This window comes from Carcharhinus amblyrhynchos, chromosome 11 (assembly GCF_965287045.1).
Source record: "Carcharhinus amblyrhynchos chromosome 11, sCarAmb.v2.hapA, whole genome shotgun sequence".
Classification (NCBI taxonomy): Eukaryota; Metazoa; Chordata; class Chondrichthyes; order Carcharhiniformes; family Carcharhinidae; genus Carcharhinus; species Carcharhinus amblyrhynchos.
In genome coordinates, this window is record NC_137334.1 from 58,673,050 (window position 1) to 58,687,344 (window position 14,295).

The window sequence follows — 14,295 nt, forward strand, 5'->3', positions numbered from 1 at the left end:
CTTTGTTTTAAAAGAGGGACCTCTTGTTTATAAACTGCATCCCCTAGTTCTGATCTTTCCCATAGGGGAAGCATCTTCTGAGCATCCATCCTGTCAAGTCCCCTCAGTATCTGATATATTTCAATAAGACCATTCTCATTCTTCTAAATTCCAATGACTACAGGCCCAATCTTTCTACATAAGACCTTCATCCTCAGAAAGAACTGAATAAACCTGCTGTGTGCTGTTTCTAATGCAATCACATCATTTTTCAAATAAGGAGACTACTCCAGATGTGCTCTCACCAAAACATGTACATCTCCAGTAAAATTTTCTGCTTTTATATTCCATTTTACTTGCAATATATGCCAACATTCTATTTGCCTCCTTAATCACTTCCTGTGTGCCTGCGTACTAACTTCTTAAGATTCACGTAACAACATACCATCGAGTTCTGCAATCTCTCTCCATTTAAGTAGCGTTTTGCTTTCCTAATCTTCCTGCCAAACTTAAGGCCTCCTACCCTAATGTACAGATTTGAGGAACGAATACACCTACACATGCCCTTTTGAATTTTTAATTTATTTTAAAATTATAATGTTAAAAACCTTCTAGGCTCTGATTTTCATGGATTTGTGTCCATTCTGGAAACCTTTAAAAATAATGGGTTGGGACCCAGATGAGGAGGTCTTATCCCCATTTCTGGCTTTTTAAAAACATATTTTTTCATGAGATGTGGGCATCACTGGCTGGATCAGTGTTTACTGTGCATTCCTGAGGGCATTTTAGGAATCAATCATATTGTTGTGAATCTGGATTCACGTATATGCCAACTACGGTAAAGATGGCAGATTTCCTTCCCTAAAGAACATTAGTGAATCAGATGGTTTTGTTTTAAACAAGAAATTAACAAAGTTTGGCTAAAGCTCGATAATGTATATTTAAATTACTGAAATAGTTTAATAAAACTGAGTATTTGGCACAAAATTTGCAAATTATACAAAAAATTGATAATGAAACAATAATTGTCCCAAATTATGACTTGCTCTTCAAAGGGATAGCATGACAAATACAATCAAAAGAAACCATGTCAAGGCAGTTATGTCATTAATAAAAATGACATAGAAGTTCTGGGCAAACTGAAAGATTGTACAAATACATCCCGGGATAAAGTAGAAATTCCCTCTTTGAAACTCTCTACATTACAGTCACTTTTATTTGACAATAATGCATGACCCCTTTGCATTCCTCTCAACCCAGCTGCAGCCATTGACACAGTTACCACACAATCCTTCAACGTCTAGTCAAATTAGACTGCCCTCAATTGATACCAATTCTCAACAATTCAGTTATAGCCAGCAAATAATCTAGTATCCTCTAACTCCCATACTGTAATCTTTGGAGAGCTGCCAAAAACCCATCCTTGACCACTCCTATTCCTTATTTACATGCTACTCCTTGGCAACATTAGCTGAAAACATCAGATTTGACACATAAACAGGCAACACCCAACTCAACCTTACCAGCCTTTCAACCCTTCCACTGCTCACGATGTTGCTTACCAACATTCAGCAAAGGATAACCAAAAATTTCCTCCAATTAAATATTGAAGCCACTCTCTACATCGCCCACAACAAACTCAATCTTCCATTCTCTTAGAACGAAACCAGGCTTTTCACCGCTTGAGGGTCCTATTTTACTTGGAAGCAGGTTCCAGCCCTATGTTATCTTCATAGCTAAGACCATTTATTACCACCTCCATGATTTCACTAATTTTTGTCTCTGTCTCAGACCATCTGTTACTGAAACTAACGTTAATGCTTTTGTTGACACCAACTCAACTATTTAAATGCTCCCTCGGTCACTCTTGTCTGATTTACAAATGAGCACAAGTCAAGAATGCAATGGAATATCTCCAATTGACTGGATGAGTGCAGCTCCAACAACACTCAAGGAGTTGGACACTATCCAAGAGAAAGTAGCCAACTTGATTGATACACCATGCAGCACCTTAAACATCATTCCCTCCAACACTAGCGCACAATGGCAGCAGTGAATACCATCTGCAAGATGCACTTGCAACTCCCCTTCAACTGCACCTTCCAAATTCTCTGGGGTGGGATTTTCTAGCCATGCTTTCCCCAAAAACTGGAAAATCCCATCTGAGGTGAACTGACTTATCCATGGTCCACTGCCACCCGCAACCCCTCTCCCACCTGTTTACTCCTCCCCCCCCACCCCTTCACCCCTCTCTCCATCCCTCCACCCCCCAAGCCCCTCCTACCTGCTACGATTCCTGTGGTGGGCGGGGTGGGAAAATTCCACGCCCCATCTCTATCACCGAGAAGGACAAGGGCAGCAGAATGCCCCAGCCATTCCTTCACTGTCATTAGGTCAAAATCCTGGACCTCTCCCCCTAATGTCGCTGTGGGTGTACCTGCACCACACGGACTGCAGCATTTCAAGAAAGCAGCTCACCACCACCTTCTCAAGGGCAATTAGGGATGGTCAGTATAAAGCTGGCCTTGCCAGTGATGCCCGCATCCAGTGAACAAAGATTTTTTTTAAAATTCATAGCGAATATGATAATGACAGGAGAAGATACATTAGGAAATAGTAATTCTAAGACAGTTATCAGGAGGCAGTTCTTCACACAGATAATAACCAGCACTCTCAGAATTGAATTACAGAATAGAGTGCTGGAGGTGAAAGCCCTGGAATCATTTAAGAAAATAAATAGAGCAATGGAATGGATGGGGGAAGGGGTACTTCAGAATCTTTCTGGAGAGATGCATTAAAGGAGAATGAATGGCTTGCCTCATCTGTTAAATATCTTGTGATTGCATGATTAGAAGTGCCTAGTCTGGAAATTAAATATTTAAAGAGGAAAATGGGTATGTACAGCGGATACAGCCATAAAGAGGTGAGGGTCCAAATCGTTCAGCAGTATTTTCAATATCTCATGCACTAGCTTCCATAAACCTCGACTAATGTTCTGTTATAAACCATATATTTTTCATAGATTTCCTGCACTTTATTGGAAACCAAGACAGAGGGAAAATAATCTGCTTAATACTTTTTTTTATTATTTATTTAATTGCAGTCTAATCCTGATGCAGTCTAATCCTGTGTGTTAAATGTAATGTTAAACACAAATTCCAGGTATTTTAGATAAATTTAATCTTCGAAAAACACAGTGGGATAAGCCTTGCATGTGCAGGTTCACATCAGCGTTTCTAATTATCGGTGTTTAACAACAGTTTTGAAGAGTTTATCCAACCATATGCGCAATTTGGAGTAAAATTTACTTCCAGTAGTTAGATTTTTTTGTGGTTCTGGGCACCCATTAAACATTTTTGTACCAATGATGTTTTAGATGTATGAAAATCACGCCACATCCAAAATGACAACTCCAGAAAATGCAAAACTGAAATGACATCTGCAACATATCTTTCTAACATTCTAATCTCTGATAATGCTAAGTGGTTTTAAGTCCAGTTTCATTTCCTGTCTCATATTGCTTACCCAAAAAGTACGTATGATAAAATGCTGATGCACACCAAAAATGTCCAAATTATAAAAAGTGCCTGCAGATTTTTAAAACGTTTTTATGTTTCAAGGTTTTTTTTTATCTCAACGTAGTTTCTAGACTATTAACTGGAGCCAATGGCCCTGATTGTGACTTTCACGATTTATTTTCTTTCTGGCACCATTTCAGCATTAATATTCATTTTTGCGGAGTATGTTTCTACTCTGGATGCATCAGCTGCTAGATCTAAGCAAACAAAATACAGTCAGAATTTAACTCCTGCTAGGAGTCAAGAAGACAGGGGCTGACTGAGGCACAGGGGAAATCATCTGACCTTTGCAGAGTGAGATCGGTGAGATTTTAACTTCTAGGCCTCATCTGTAAAAATTTGGTCCATCTTCTGCATAAATCTAGTAAAAAGTGCGAACTGACTGATGGATGGATAGGACAGGGAAGGGTGTGGGCTCAAGGGATGGAAAGGATCAGGCGAAAGGTAATCTAGAGAGAAAAAAGTAAATAGAAAAGTGCAGCAATTTGGATAAAATAAGCTGAGTGAGACAGATTGTTAATGATTTCAATGATAACCGTGCATCCCTGAATAAGGTGCATGAAAAAAATGTTGGTTTTAAAAATAAACAAAAGACTTTGGCCAGAATTTTCTCATTGTTCACGCCAGCGAGATTTTCCCATCCGCTGCAGTGAATGGAGATTTGGCCTGCTGCCAAATAACATCAACAGGTGATAAGATATGCCCTTTATCTGAATGCACAAAGCATTGGTAACAAGACAGATGAACTGCAAGCACAATTAGAGAAACGTGCTTGCAAGGTGAACATGTTTGGGAAATAAAATATTTGATGGTATTTTACATTTAGAAAGAATAGGCAGAATGGAAAAGGGGGAGTAGTCCTGGCAATAAAGGATAGGATAGGAGTAAGAAAAGATCTTAGCTTAGAAAATCAGGGAGTAGAATCAGTATGGGTGGAGATTAGGAATAGAAGGGTAAGAAAACATTAGTAGGAATTAGTTTATGGGGCCTGTAACAGCTTGGACGGAGCGTTAAGCAAAACAGAATTGGAGCTTGCAATGTAACGATCGTGGTGGGGGAGGGGAGGTGGACTTTAATCTTCATATGAACTGAACAAATCAAATGAGCAAAGGATGTCTGGAAGCCAAGTTTGTACAATAATTTCATGAATGTTTCCTCTATTGTGAGGCCAATAAAGCTATTTTAGATCTAGTGTGGTGTAATGAGGCAGGATCAATTAGTCGTCTCAGAGCAAAGAACCCCTTGGAAAAAGTGATCTTAATGCAATTAAATTTTACACTAAGGCTGAGAGCGACATTTTTCAATCCAAAACAAGAATCTTAAGTTTAGCCAATTACATAGGTATGAGGAGAGAGTTGGCTAAGGTTGATTGGATAAACAGACTAAAGGATATTACAGTAAATAAACAGTGGGAAACATTTAAACAAATTTTCAACAAAATTACATTCCATTAAAATCAAACAGAAACTCGGCAGGAAAGATCCATCTGTGGCTTATAGGGGAGTTAAGGATAGTATTAGATTAAAAGAAGAAGCTTAAAAAGTTGCAAAGAATGCTAAGCCTGAGGATTGGGAGAGATTTAAAAACCAGCAAACGGTGAACATTAAAGGGAAGAAAAAGAATGATAATTACCAAGCCAGGAATATAAAAACAAATTGTAAGAGATTTTACAAATATATAAAAAAGGCTGAGTGTGGCTAAACAATTAGTCCCCCAGAGGCAGAACTAGGAAAAATTATCGCAGACAATGAGGAACTGGCAGAGATGTTGAACAAATATTTTCAGCAGGATCTTCAGTTTTCCATGGAGGCAAACAGGCTGTGGGCACGCATTGAAAATTACAGTCACGGAAGGCATCATTTCTGAGCCTATTAAAGGCTTCAGCAAAACAGTTTTAAATTTTCTGTCAGTAGGTGGGGAAATGTAATGTCTGGGTTACGTATGAATGCAACATCCATGAGGGCCAATGGATGCACTGGTCAGGATTCTTAGAAGTGAAGAGTAATGCTCAGCTGCACAATCAGTGGCAGAGTTACCACGTTTGAGTTAAAAAGCTTGTATTTCACAACAGTGAGAAGAATAAGCCCCAAGATGGATGTCAGGCTGTTGGCATCGCTTGGGCAGCAGAAATTGGTAGAGAAAGCCCTGGCAAAACAATGGGCACCAGTTGAGGGAGTGGAGATTGGAGCAAGACAATCTGACATTGGGAGAGGGTAATGGTGAGGAGCTTCAGCAGGTGTATTGTCCAGGTCAGGGGAGGACAGCAAAAGGATGCAAGAGGAAGAAGGTTCTCCACAAGACATTTGGTGTACCGCTCGAGAGTCAGTGACCCACAAATGGCAGAGCACCAGTGCCTTTGGGGACTCTACTTATGCAATCTGTTGGTTTTGCACTTGCCTGCAGTGGTCCAGAATGATCTGAAGCATTGCAGGCATAGAACCATGGAACTACAGAAAAGATACAACATAGAAGGAGGCCATTCAGCCCATCTTGGCAGTTCCTTAACTGTAGGCATCAAGGTCATTGTTGCCCTGAACTTTAAGCATCCAGACTGTTCCAGGGTTCAGCTGCAGACCTGGGTGGCATCTCACACTTGGCAGTTGCCCAAACCTTCAGGTCACAGATGCCCTATTTCAGAGGGTGGGGAGATACATCCCTTGTGGGACGGATAAGTCATCACAGACACAGAGGGAATTGGGGTGTGCCACAAATGATGGACCCCCTCAGGTCCAGGGAGTTATCAGTTGTATCCACGTAGCCATCAAAGCACTGACAGATTCCTGAATAGAAAAGACTCATGGAGAGCTGTGAGACTGAACAAAGTCAATAAGCTCGCCCACTAAAGAAAAGCTCAGTATCTTGGTTACAACTTCACCAACCAACTTAGATCCTGTTAACATGGAGCTAGATGAAGAGGACTGGAATGCCAGGACACTAAGGGACAATTTTAGCATGGCCAATCAACTTAACTCGCACATCTTTGGACTGGACTTAAGCTGGACAAATGTGAGGCAAAGCATTTTGAAAGGTCTAATTCAGATGGGAAATATACAGTAAATGGCAGAACTCTTAAAATTATTGAAAGGCAGAGGGATCCGGATGTACAGGTATGCAGGTCCCTGAAAGTGGCAATGCAGGATGAGAAGATAGCCAAAAAGACATACGGCATGCTTGCCTTCATCGGCTGGGGCACTGAGTTTAAAAATTGGCAAGTCATGTTGCAGTTTTATAGAACCTCAGTTAGGCCGCACATGGAATGTAGTGTTCAATTCTGACAACCACACTACCAGAAGGCGAGGGTACAGAAAAGATTTACCAGGATGTTGCCTAGTGTGGAGAGTATTAACTATGAGGAGAGGTTGGAGAAACTTGGTTTGTTCTCACTGGAACGTCCGAGGTTGAGGGGCAACCTGATAGAAGTCTACAAGATTATGAAGGGCATAGACAGAGTCAGAAACTTTTTCCCGGGTTGGAAGTGTCAATTACTCGGGGGCACAGGTTTAAGATGCAAGGGGCAAAGTTTAAAGAAGATGTACGAGGCAAATTTTTTTTACACAGAAGGAGATGGGTACCTAGAACTCGCTGCCGGGGGAGGTAGTGGAAGCAGATATGATACTTTTGAGGGGCATCTTGACAAATACATGAATAGGATGGGAATGGAGGGATACAGTCACCAGAAGGATAGGGGGTTTTAGTTCCGTCGGGCAGCATGGTCAGTGCAGGCTTGGAGGACTGAAGAGCCTGTTCCTGCGCTGTAATTTTCTTTGTCCTTTGAAAGGAAAATCATATTTGACAAACTTATTAGAAATGTTTTTAAGATGCAGTGAGCAGGGTGGATAAAGAAGAGCATATACATGTAGTATGCAGTACTTGGATTTCTAAAAGACTTTCAGTAAGCTGCCACGGAAGTTTAATGTGCAACAGAAGTGTTCATGGACATGAAGGTAATATATTAACATTGGTAGAGAATTGGTTAACCCCTCCGCCCAAGATAGGAAACTGAGGGCAGGATTTTCCAGCTGCGTTAGTCCCAAAATTGGAAAATCTCATCCGAGGTCAATGAGTCCACCCCCCGCCTGCTACGATTCCCGTGGTGGGCAGCATAGGAAAATTCCTCCCTGAGTGTGTTCAACTTGGCACGCTGACTTGTAGAGCGCCATGCTGCATTGATCAGCACTGAGCCCAGGTATTTAGTTGTAAGCTCATCATCATAAGATAGGTCATGAAATATCTAGGCTAGGTTGATTAGCCACAGTAAATGTGTGAGTTTGTGAGGAAAGGGTGGAGGGGAGGGCCTGGCTGTGATGTCCTTTTGAAGAGTCGGTGCAGATTCTGAGTTGAATGGCCTCTTTCTTTGTTGTTGGATTTCTATGGTTCTACAGACAAAGAGACTGAGACTATTGTTGATGCAAAACTCAGTGAGAATATAAACTGTAAGGAGGACACAGTGGCTGCAAAGAGGTATAGACAGCTGATAGCATATAACACATGAGGTTATTCAATGTAATTATAAGAATAGAAAAGCAGAAGTATTCTTAAGAAGGTGTAAAAATGTTTTAAATATTGGTGTTCAGAGTGACTTGAATGTACACATACAAGGAACACAGAAAGTTAGGGTTCAGGTACAGCAAGTGATTAGGAATGGAAATTTCATGTTGACCTTCATTGCAAGAGGATTGGTGTACCAGAATAAAAACATCTAACCACAGTTGCATCGGACTTTGTAAGACCACACCTGGAGTACTCAATTTTCACCTTCATATTTAAGGAAGGAGATACTTGTGTAGGCGATTTAGCAAAGAGCACTGAACTAGCTCCTAAGATTATCATTACCTTTTGATAAAGAGTAAATTGGGCCTATACTTTCTGGAAATTGGAAGAATGAGAGATGATTTCATTCAAACATATAAGATTCTGAAGAGGCTTAACAGGTAGACAGGATAGTTTGTATTTCCTGGCAGGGAGACCAAGAAAATAGGAACACAGATAAGTATAAAGGGCCAATCATTTCGAATGTGAGCAGAAATTTCTCAAGTCAGAGGATTAAGAATTTTTGGGATCCTCTATCCTTAAGAGTTGTGGGTGCTCCATCCAGTATACAAAAGGCTGAGGGAGCTAATTTTTTCACCTCTCAGGGAACCAAAGGATATGGGAGTGGGCAAGAAAGGAGTTAAGGCAGCAGATAAACCAGTATGTTATTGTCTGGCAGAACAGACTTGAGGAACTGTATGGTCTACTCCTGTTCCTATTTCAGAATCACAGAATCATACAGTACAGAAGAGGCCCTTTGGCCCATCAAGTCTGCATTGACGAGTGAGAACCACCCATCCTATCTACCTAATCCCATTTATCAGCACATGGCCAATAGCCTTGAATGTTATGACATGCCAAGTACTCACCCATGTACTTTTTAAAAGGTATGAGGCAATCCACCTCTACCACCTTCCCGAACAGCGCCGTCCAGATCATCATCAGCTAAAAAAAGATGTTTCCTAACATCCCCCTTAAACTCCTGCCCCTCACTTTGAACTTGTGTCCTCTTGTTTTTGACCCTTCAACTAAAGGGAAACAACTGCTCCCTATCCATCCTGCCCATGCCCTCATAATCTTGTACACCTCAATCAGGTTATCCCTCAGTCTGCTCTGCTCCAATGAAAACAATCCATGCCTATCCAGTCTCTCATCATAATTTAAATGTTCCATCCCAGGCAGCATCTTGGTGAATCTATGATTCAATGATTCTATGAATTTCCTATGTACCTCTTCCAGTGCAATCACATCCTTCCTGTAATGTGGGGTACTCCAACTGTGGCCTCACCGAAGTTCTATACAACTCCAACATGACCTCCCTGCTTTTGTAATCTATGCCTCAATTGATAAACACAGTAAGAAATCTCACAGCACCAGGCTACCATCGACACCGCAAACTGCCGGCTCCAAGGATCTCCAAGAAGATCGGGCATTTCAACACAGACATCAAATTTCTACAGGACTTTAACCTGGTGTTGTGAGACTTCTTACTGTGCTTACTCTAGTCCAATGCTGGCATTTCCACAAAAATTGATAAAGGCAGGTGTCCCATATGCCGTTTTCATTACTCCACCAACATGGCCTCCCACCTTCAGAGATAAACACGCCATGTTCCCTTTGTTCCACAGAATTTCCTTGTGTCATGCCATTCATTGAATACTCCCTCCTCCGTTTACTATTTCCAAAGTGTGTCACCTCACACTTTTATTTAATGTTCTTAAAGATTGAGGTATTGCTTATCAGGGAACCATTGTAGATTAACACCCATGGGAACGAAGGGTGAATCTCAGACAATTAATTGCAATACTTCGGTTGTCGTTGGTGTGTGGTTGGGGAGAGTGGGATGCAAGAAGGAAAATAGGAAGGAAGAGCTCATGAGGGCTGGAAATTAGAAGCCTATTATTTCCCCCACAAAATTAATTCTCTTTCTGGGTCTTCTCTAGGTTCACTGCCACCAAATTGGTTGTGGTGGCATCACTGGTACCTGAAAGGATCATTTAAAGATGGACCCCATTACCTTCCAGCAGGTATTCTGTTCAACTGTGCAAAAAAGTAAGCTAAATTGCAACCTACAGGAAGGCAACCATTTTGCTACTAGTTACCAGGCAGGGTTAAAACTATCTCTAGTATCTTAGTTTCTAACCTGTTTGACTTTTCTGTTTAGTGACTGAAGATTTTGGCTAATTCATATGAGCATTTTCTTCTGAAAGCTACTCATACTGGCACATTCTCAGAAAATGATTTTAAACCTGGTATGATCAGGTAGACCCTTCTACAAGATAAAGCAGTGGAAACATTATAAAGTTAAGTTAACCCTCCCATGTACAAAGAACCCATAATTCCTCATACATATTCAGACATTTAAAGTCTTCAATATGCATAAAGGAATTTTTTTGCAGAGTACTGCATTATAATTTAATACCATAGATTTTAACATGCAAGTCAACCTGTGATGCCTCGAAAAATCCCTTCAAAAATGAGGGTCAACTTACACACCAAGTTTAAAGGTGATCAGCTGACTGTGGATAGTCATCATTTGGAAATATTAGTGCCATCCATCGCAAAGGATGGGCATGTCTTAATCTTCTGCTTACCTTTGCAATGCAGCCCATTTCGCTGTCTACTTATAAAGTACCAGTAAGTAGGGGAGGCAATGGCGTAATGGTATTGTCACTGGATTAGCAGTCCAGAGACCCAGTGTAATGTTCTGGGGGCCCTGGTTTGAACCCCACCACTGCAGATTTTGAAATTTGAATTCATAAAAAATTGAAAAATTCTAATGATGACCACGAAACACTCGTAAAAACCCATCTGGTTCACAACTGTCCTTCAGGGGAAGAAATCTGCCATGCTTCTCTAGCCTACATGTGATGCTGAAATGGCCAAACAAGCCACTGTGTTCAAGGGCAATTGGGATGGCAACAGATGCTGGCCCAGATCACATCCCATGAATTAATAAAAAGAAAACATGCAGAAATAAAGTGTAAAATTAAGACTGACTACTCGCGCAAGTGCAAGTGTATAGGGAGGGGATAGCTTGATCTTGGGATTGGGCATAGTTCGGTACAACATTGAGAGCCAAAGGGCCTTACTGTGCTGTAATGTTCTATGTATCATTATGACTGAAAAGCAAAGGGGAGTCAACTTATACACTGAATATAAGCAAAAATATGATTTTTGGGGCTGGAAAAATGGGGTCACATTCGCGATACACAGACAATTGCTGAGGATAGATGGAAGAATTTAAATTTGTTTTGCAAATGCTTTCACTGAGTTTTGCAGTCACTTAATTATCAAGATAACTATCACAAATTTATTTTGGCAGTAAAATGAAACTATCAGACTCTATGGCATTTGAACTCCTCCCTCTATTTATTTTTCACTGAACGTCCCTCCCAGGGATGCCAACTACTGAGAATTAAACACTGTGGGATAATAAAAAAAGCCTTATTGCAGAACAAAAGCTATTCTATGCAAATACAATTACCTAGGTTGTAAGGTGGTGAACTACATTATACTATTTCTGGGTAAGGCAATCTTCTGTGTTTCAAGAAAAGACTTTCTCATGGGCTATCAGATTGGAGGAATTTTAAAAGAGAAAGATAATTTTCAAGCCTTTTTTGAGGTCCTTTTTAGCAAGGTTATTTTTCATGATCCTCTATGCCAATTATTATCTTTTTCAGCTTTCAATAATCTTGGGTATCAGTAACACGCAGCCACGGGGCAGACTTCATTGATATTATAGGTTATCTCCCGCCAATTTACAGTTATGTGATACTAGTGGCCAATTCTAACACCATTGCAGATATGTGTCCCACAGAATTATTATCAACACCATATCAGGTCAATACATTCTTCAATTGACTAAATATAGTCGTGAATAGAAGGTGTCCGGTATGAATGGCTTAAATGTCTCTTGCAGCCAAGATCTTCATAATGAGGCATCTTAGTAAGGCAAATTATGCAGTTTTTGGCACTGACCTACGTTCCTCAAGGTCATAAGAGGACTATGCCATAGGAGCAATGAGAAAGCAAAGTCCCAAAACAATTCACCCCATCTATTATTTCTTAACTAGTGAAACAACTAGAAAAAAATGGCTTTACAGATGTAAAGCAAGTAAGATTTATTCAGAGACAGATTCTCTTAATTATTCAGGTGTTTTCCAAACTCTCAAAGGATAACATACGGGGGCAAATTTTCCACAACACTCTGGTAGTAGCAAGGCAGTCACCGGGCAAGCCAAGGAAACATTTCACGTAGTCACTTGTGGGTTTTTTGACTAAAATTAATAATGTACATTGAATGAATTTGCCTGTATATTTATTCGCACCAGTTGTTGTTGATGGGAAAATGACAAACAATGGATATATATGCAATACCATCGTGACAACTCTGGCCAGCAGGTGGCATTCAGCATGGCTAACGGAATTGATGGCAGTAGGGCAAGGGTTGTGCGGGGGTGTTAATATGGAAAGGGTTACCATGCCAATTGCAAACAGTTGCTGGGTGGCTAATTTTGCCATGACGGGCAGAAGATTTTGTTTAAGAATATTTTCTTTCACCCAGGACCTGCTGCAATCCCACACAGTGGCACTCAGGGCAGCCAACCCCCTTCTCATCACCACCCGAGGTATGTGAGTCAGCAGCAGTAGAAATATTAGCAGAACACCAACACATAAATGAGTTTGATCTTGAAAGTTTCACAGGGACGAGCAGGCACATCAAACTCTCAATTCAAGGCAAAATCAGTCAGTAAAAACATCCAGCTCATAATTCAGTTTGTAAATCGTGGCTCATGTTAATGATCTATCTGTAGTTGACATGTAATTCAACACCAAGCATTCTAATGTTCATCCATTATTTTATATTAAAACAGCTACAGCAGATGGTTCTGTTCTTTTCTTATTGAGTTACATCACCGATTTTATAAGTATACTTAAACTATTGAACATACACAATCCATTCTAAACTATTGCAAGACTTAAATCAAGGTGAAATATTCACGAATGGAAAACTTCTTAAGTCTTTAAGCAATTAAAATGGCTGGTTCAGTAAAGTTCAGAGAAATTTAAGCATTAGACTTGTAAATAATTGGTTTTAAATAAAAGAGAACTGAACATAAATACCAAAGGCTATCTTACCCGTTTCTGCAGTACAAGTGGAGTGATTGCAGGCAATGTGACTCGTCGTGCAGACAAGCTCATGTCTGTTCTTCAAAAAGTGTACCATTAAGCGACCATGAAAGACCAATCTGTTACGTGGTTGATGGAAACTCTTGACAAAAATTCCTTGCAGATTCAATACACTGTACACAAAATTCCTTTGTCGTTGCATAGAGGCTGCTATCAAAACATAATACTGAGTTAAAGGATCAACAAATATCACCCAGCCTATGTGAATCCTGTACTACCCAAACTAATTAAGAGACTTGGTCATAGGACAGGACAAATCAACAGCCAATCACAGCCACGAAAAGCTCCTCCTTTGTCCTTGAAAACAAATTCTTTTTTTGTTTATGGTTTTGAAGAACACAAGATTTCCTGACTGCTTAAATAGGAATACAGTTTTAAATCTGTTGCGAGTCAGAAAACTCTTGTTTTAGTCCTCTCAAATTCAGTAATTTGGCACCTCATATTTATAATAGTTTAAAATTCCTTTTCAGTATTAATTATTTGAGAGTATCCTCTGCATAAATAACAACATTCCATGCAGAATTGTTTGCCAAATATGCTTAAAGGTTCAATACATTTCTAATTCAAAAATATTTCTTGCTATTTCCTTTCTTTCAAAGAAAAATTAAAATCAATGAATAATGTGCACAATTTTACAACTGTCTATAATTTTCATGATGATCATAATTGCTTGTCAGCTGAAATTTGGGGAGTTAAATGGTTCCAACTAGAATCTTATCTTTTATGTTATCATAGCATTGCAGCAAAGATAATTATTTTTAATTTCCAAAGAAATAGACATTTCACAGTTTTTTTATGGCTTTTGTATCACTGTTTATGGACAGTAATCTAACATGTAAAATTACATCAGAAATGAGAAGTACGATACTCATTAAAGAGAAAATTGTTTCCTGTTCCTCAAAGTAAGGTGCCCCTTCATGTTAGATACACTGCTCAAAGTGATAGCATTGAGACTTCCCAAAGTCCGCCCCATCAATAGTTATTTCTAATATTTAGGTTACCAAATTCCACACAT

At 39.9% G+C, this 14,295-nt stretch overlaps 1 protein-coding gene across 1 annotated transcript in view; it reads right to left on the minus strand.

Annotated features, from left to right (window-relative positions):
- The window catches only part of grb14 (growth factor receptor-bound protein 14), a 93,543-nt gene extending 80,057 nt beyond the window's left edge, over nt 1-13,486 (minus strand). Inside the window, exon 1 of the mRNA XM_080199174.1 lies at nt 13,230-13,486. Coding sequence (XP_080055300.1) covers nt 13,230-13,292 — 63 coding nt within the window. The 5' untranslated portion in view covers nt 13,293-13,486. The remainder of the gene's footprint in view (nt 1-13,229) is intronic.
- Nucleotides 13,487-14,295: the final 809 nt, after the last annotated feature.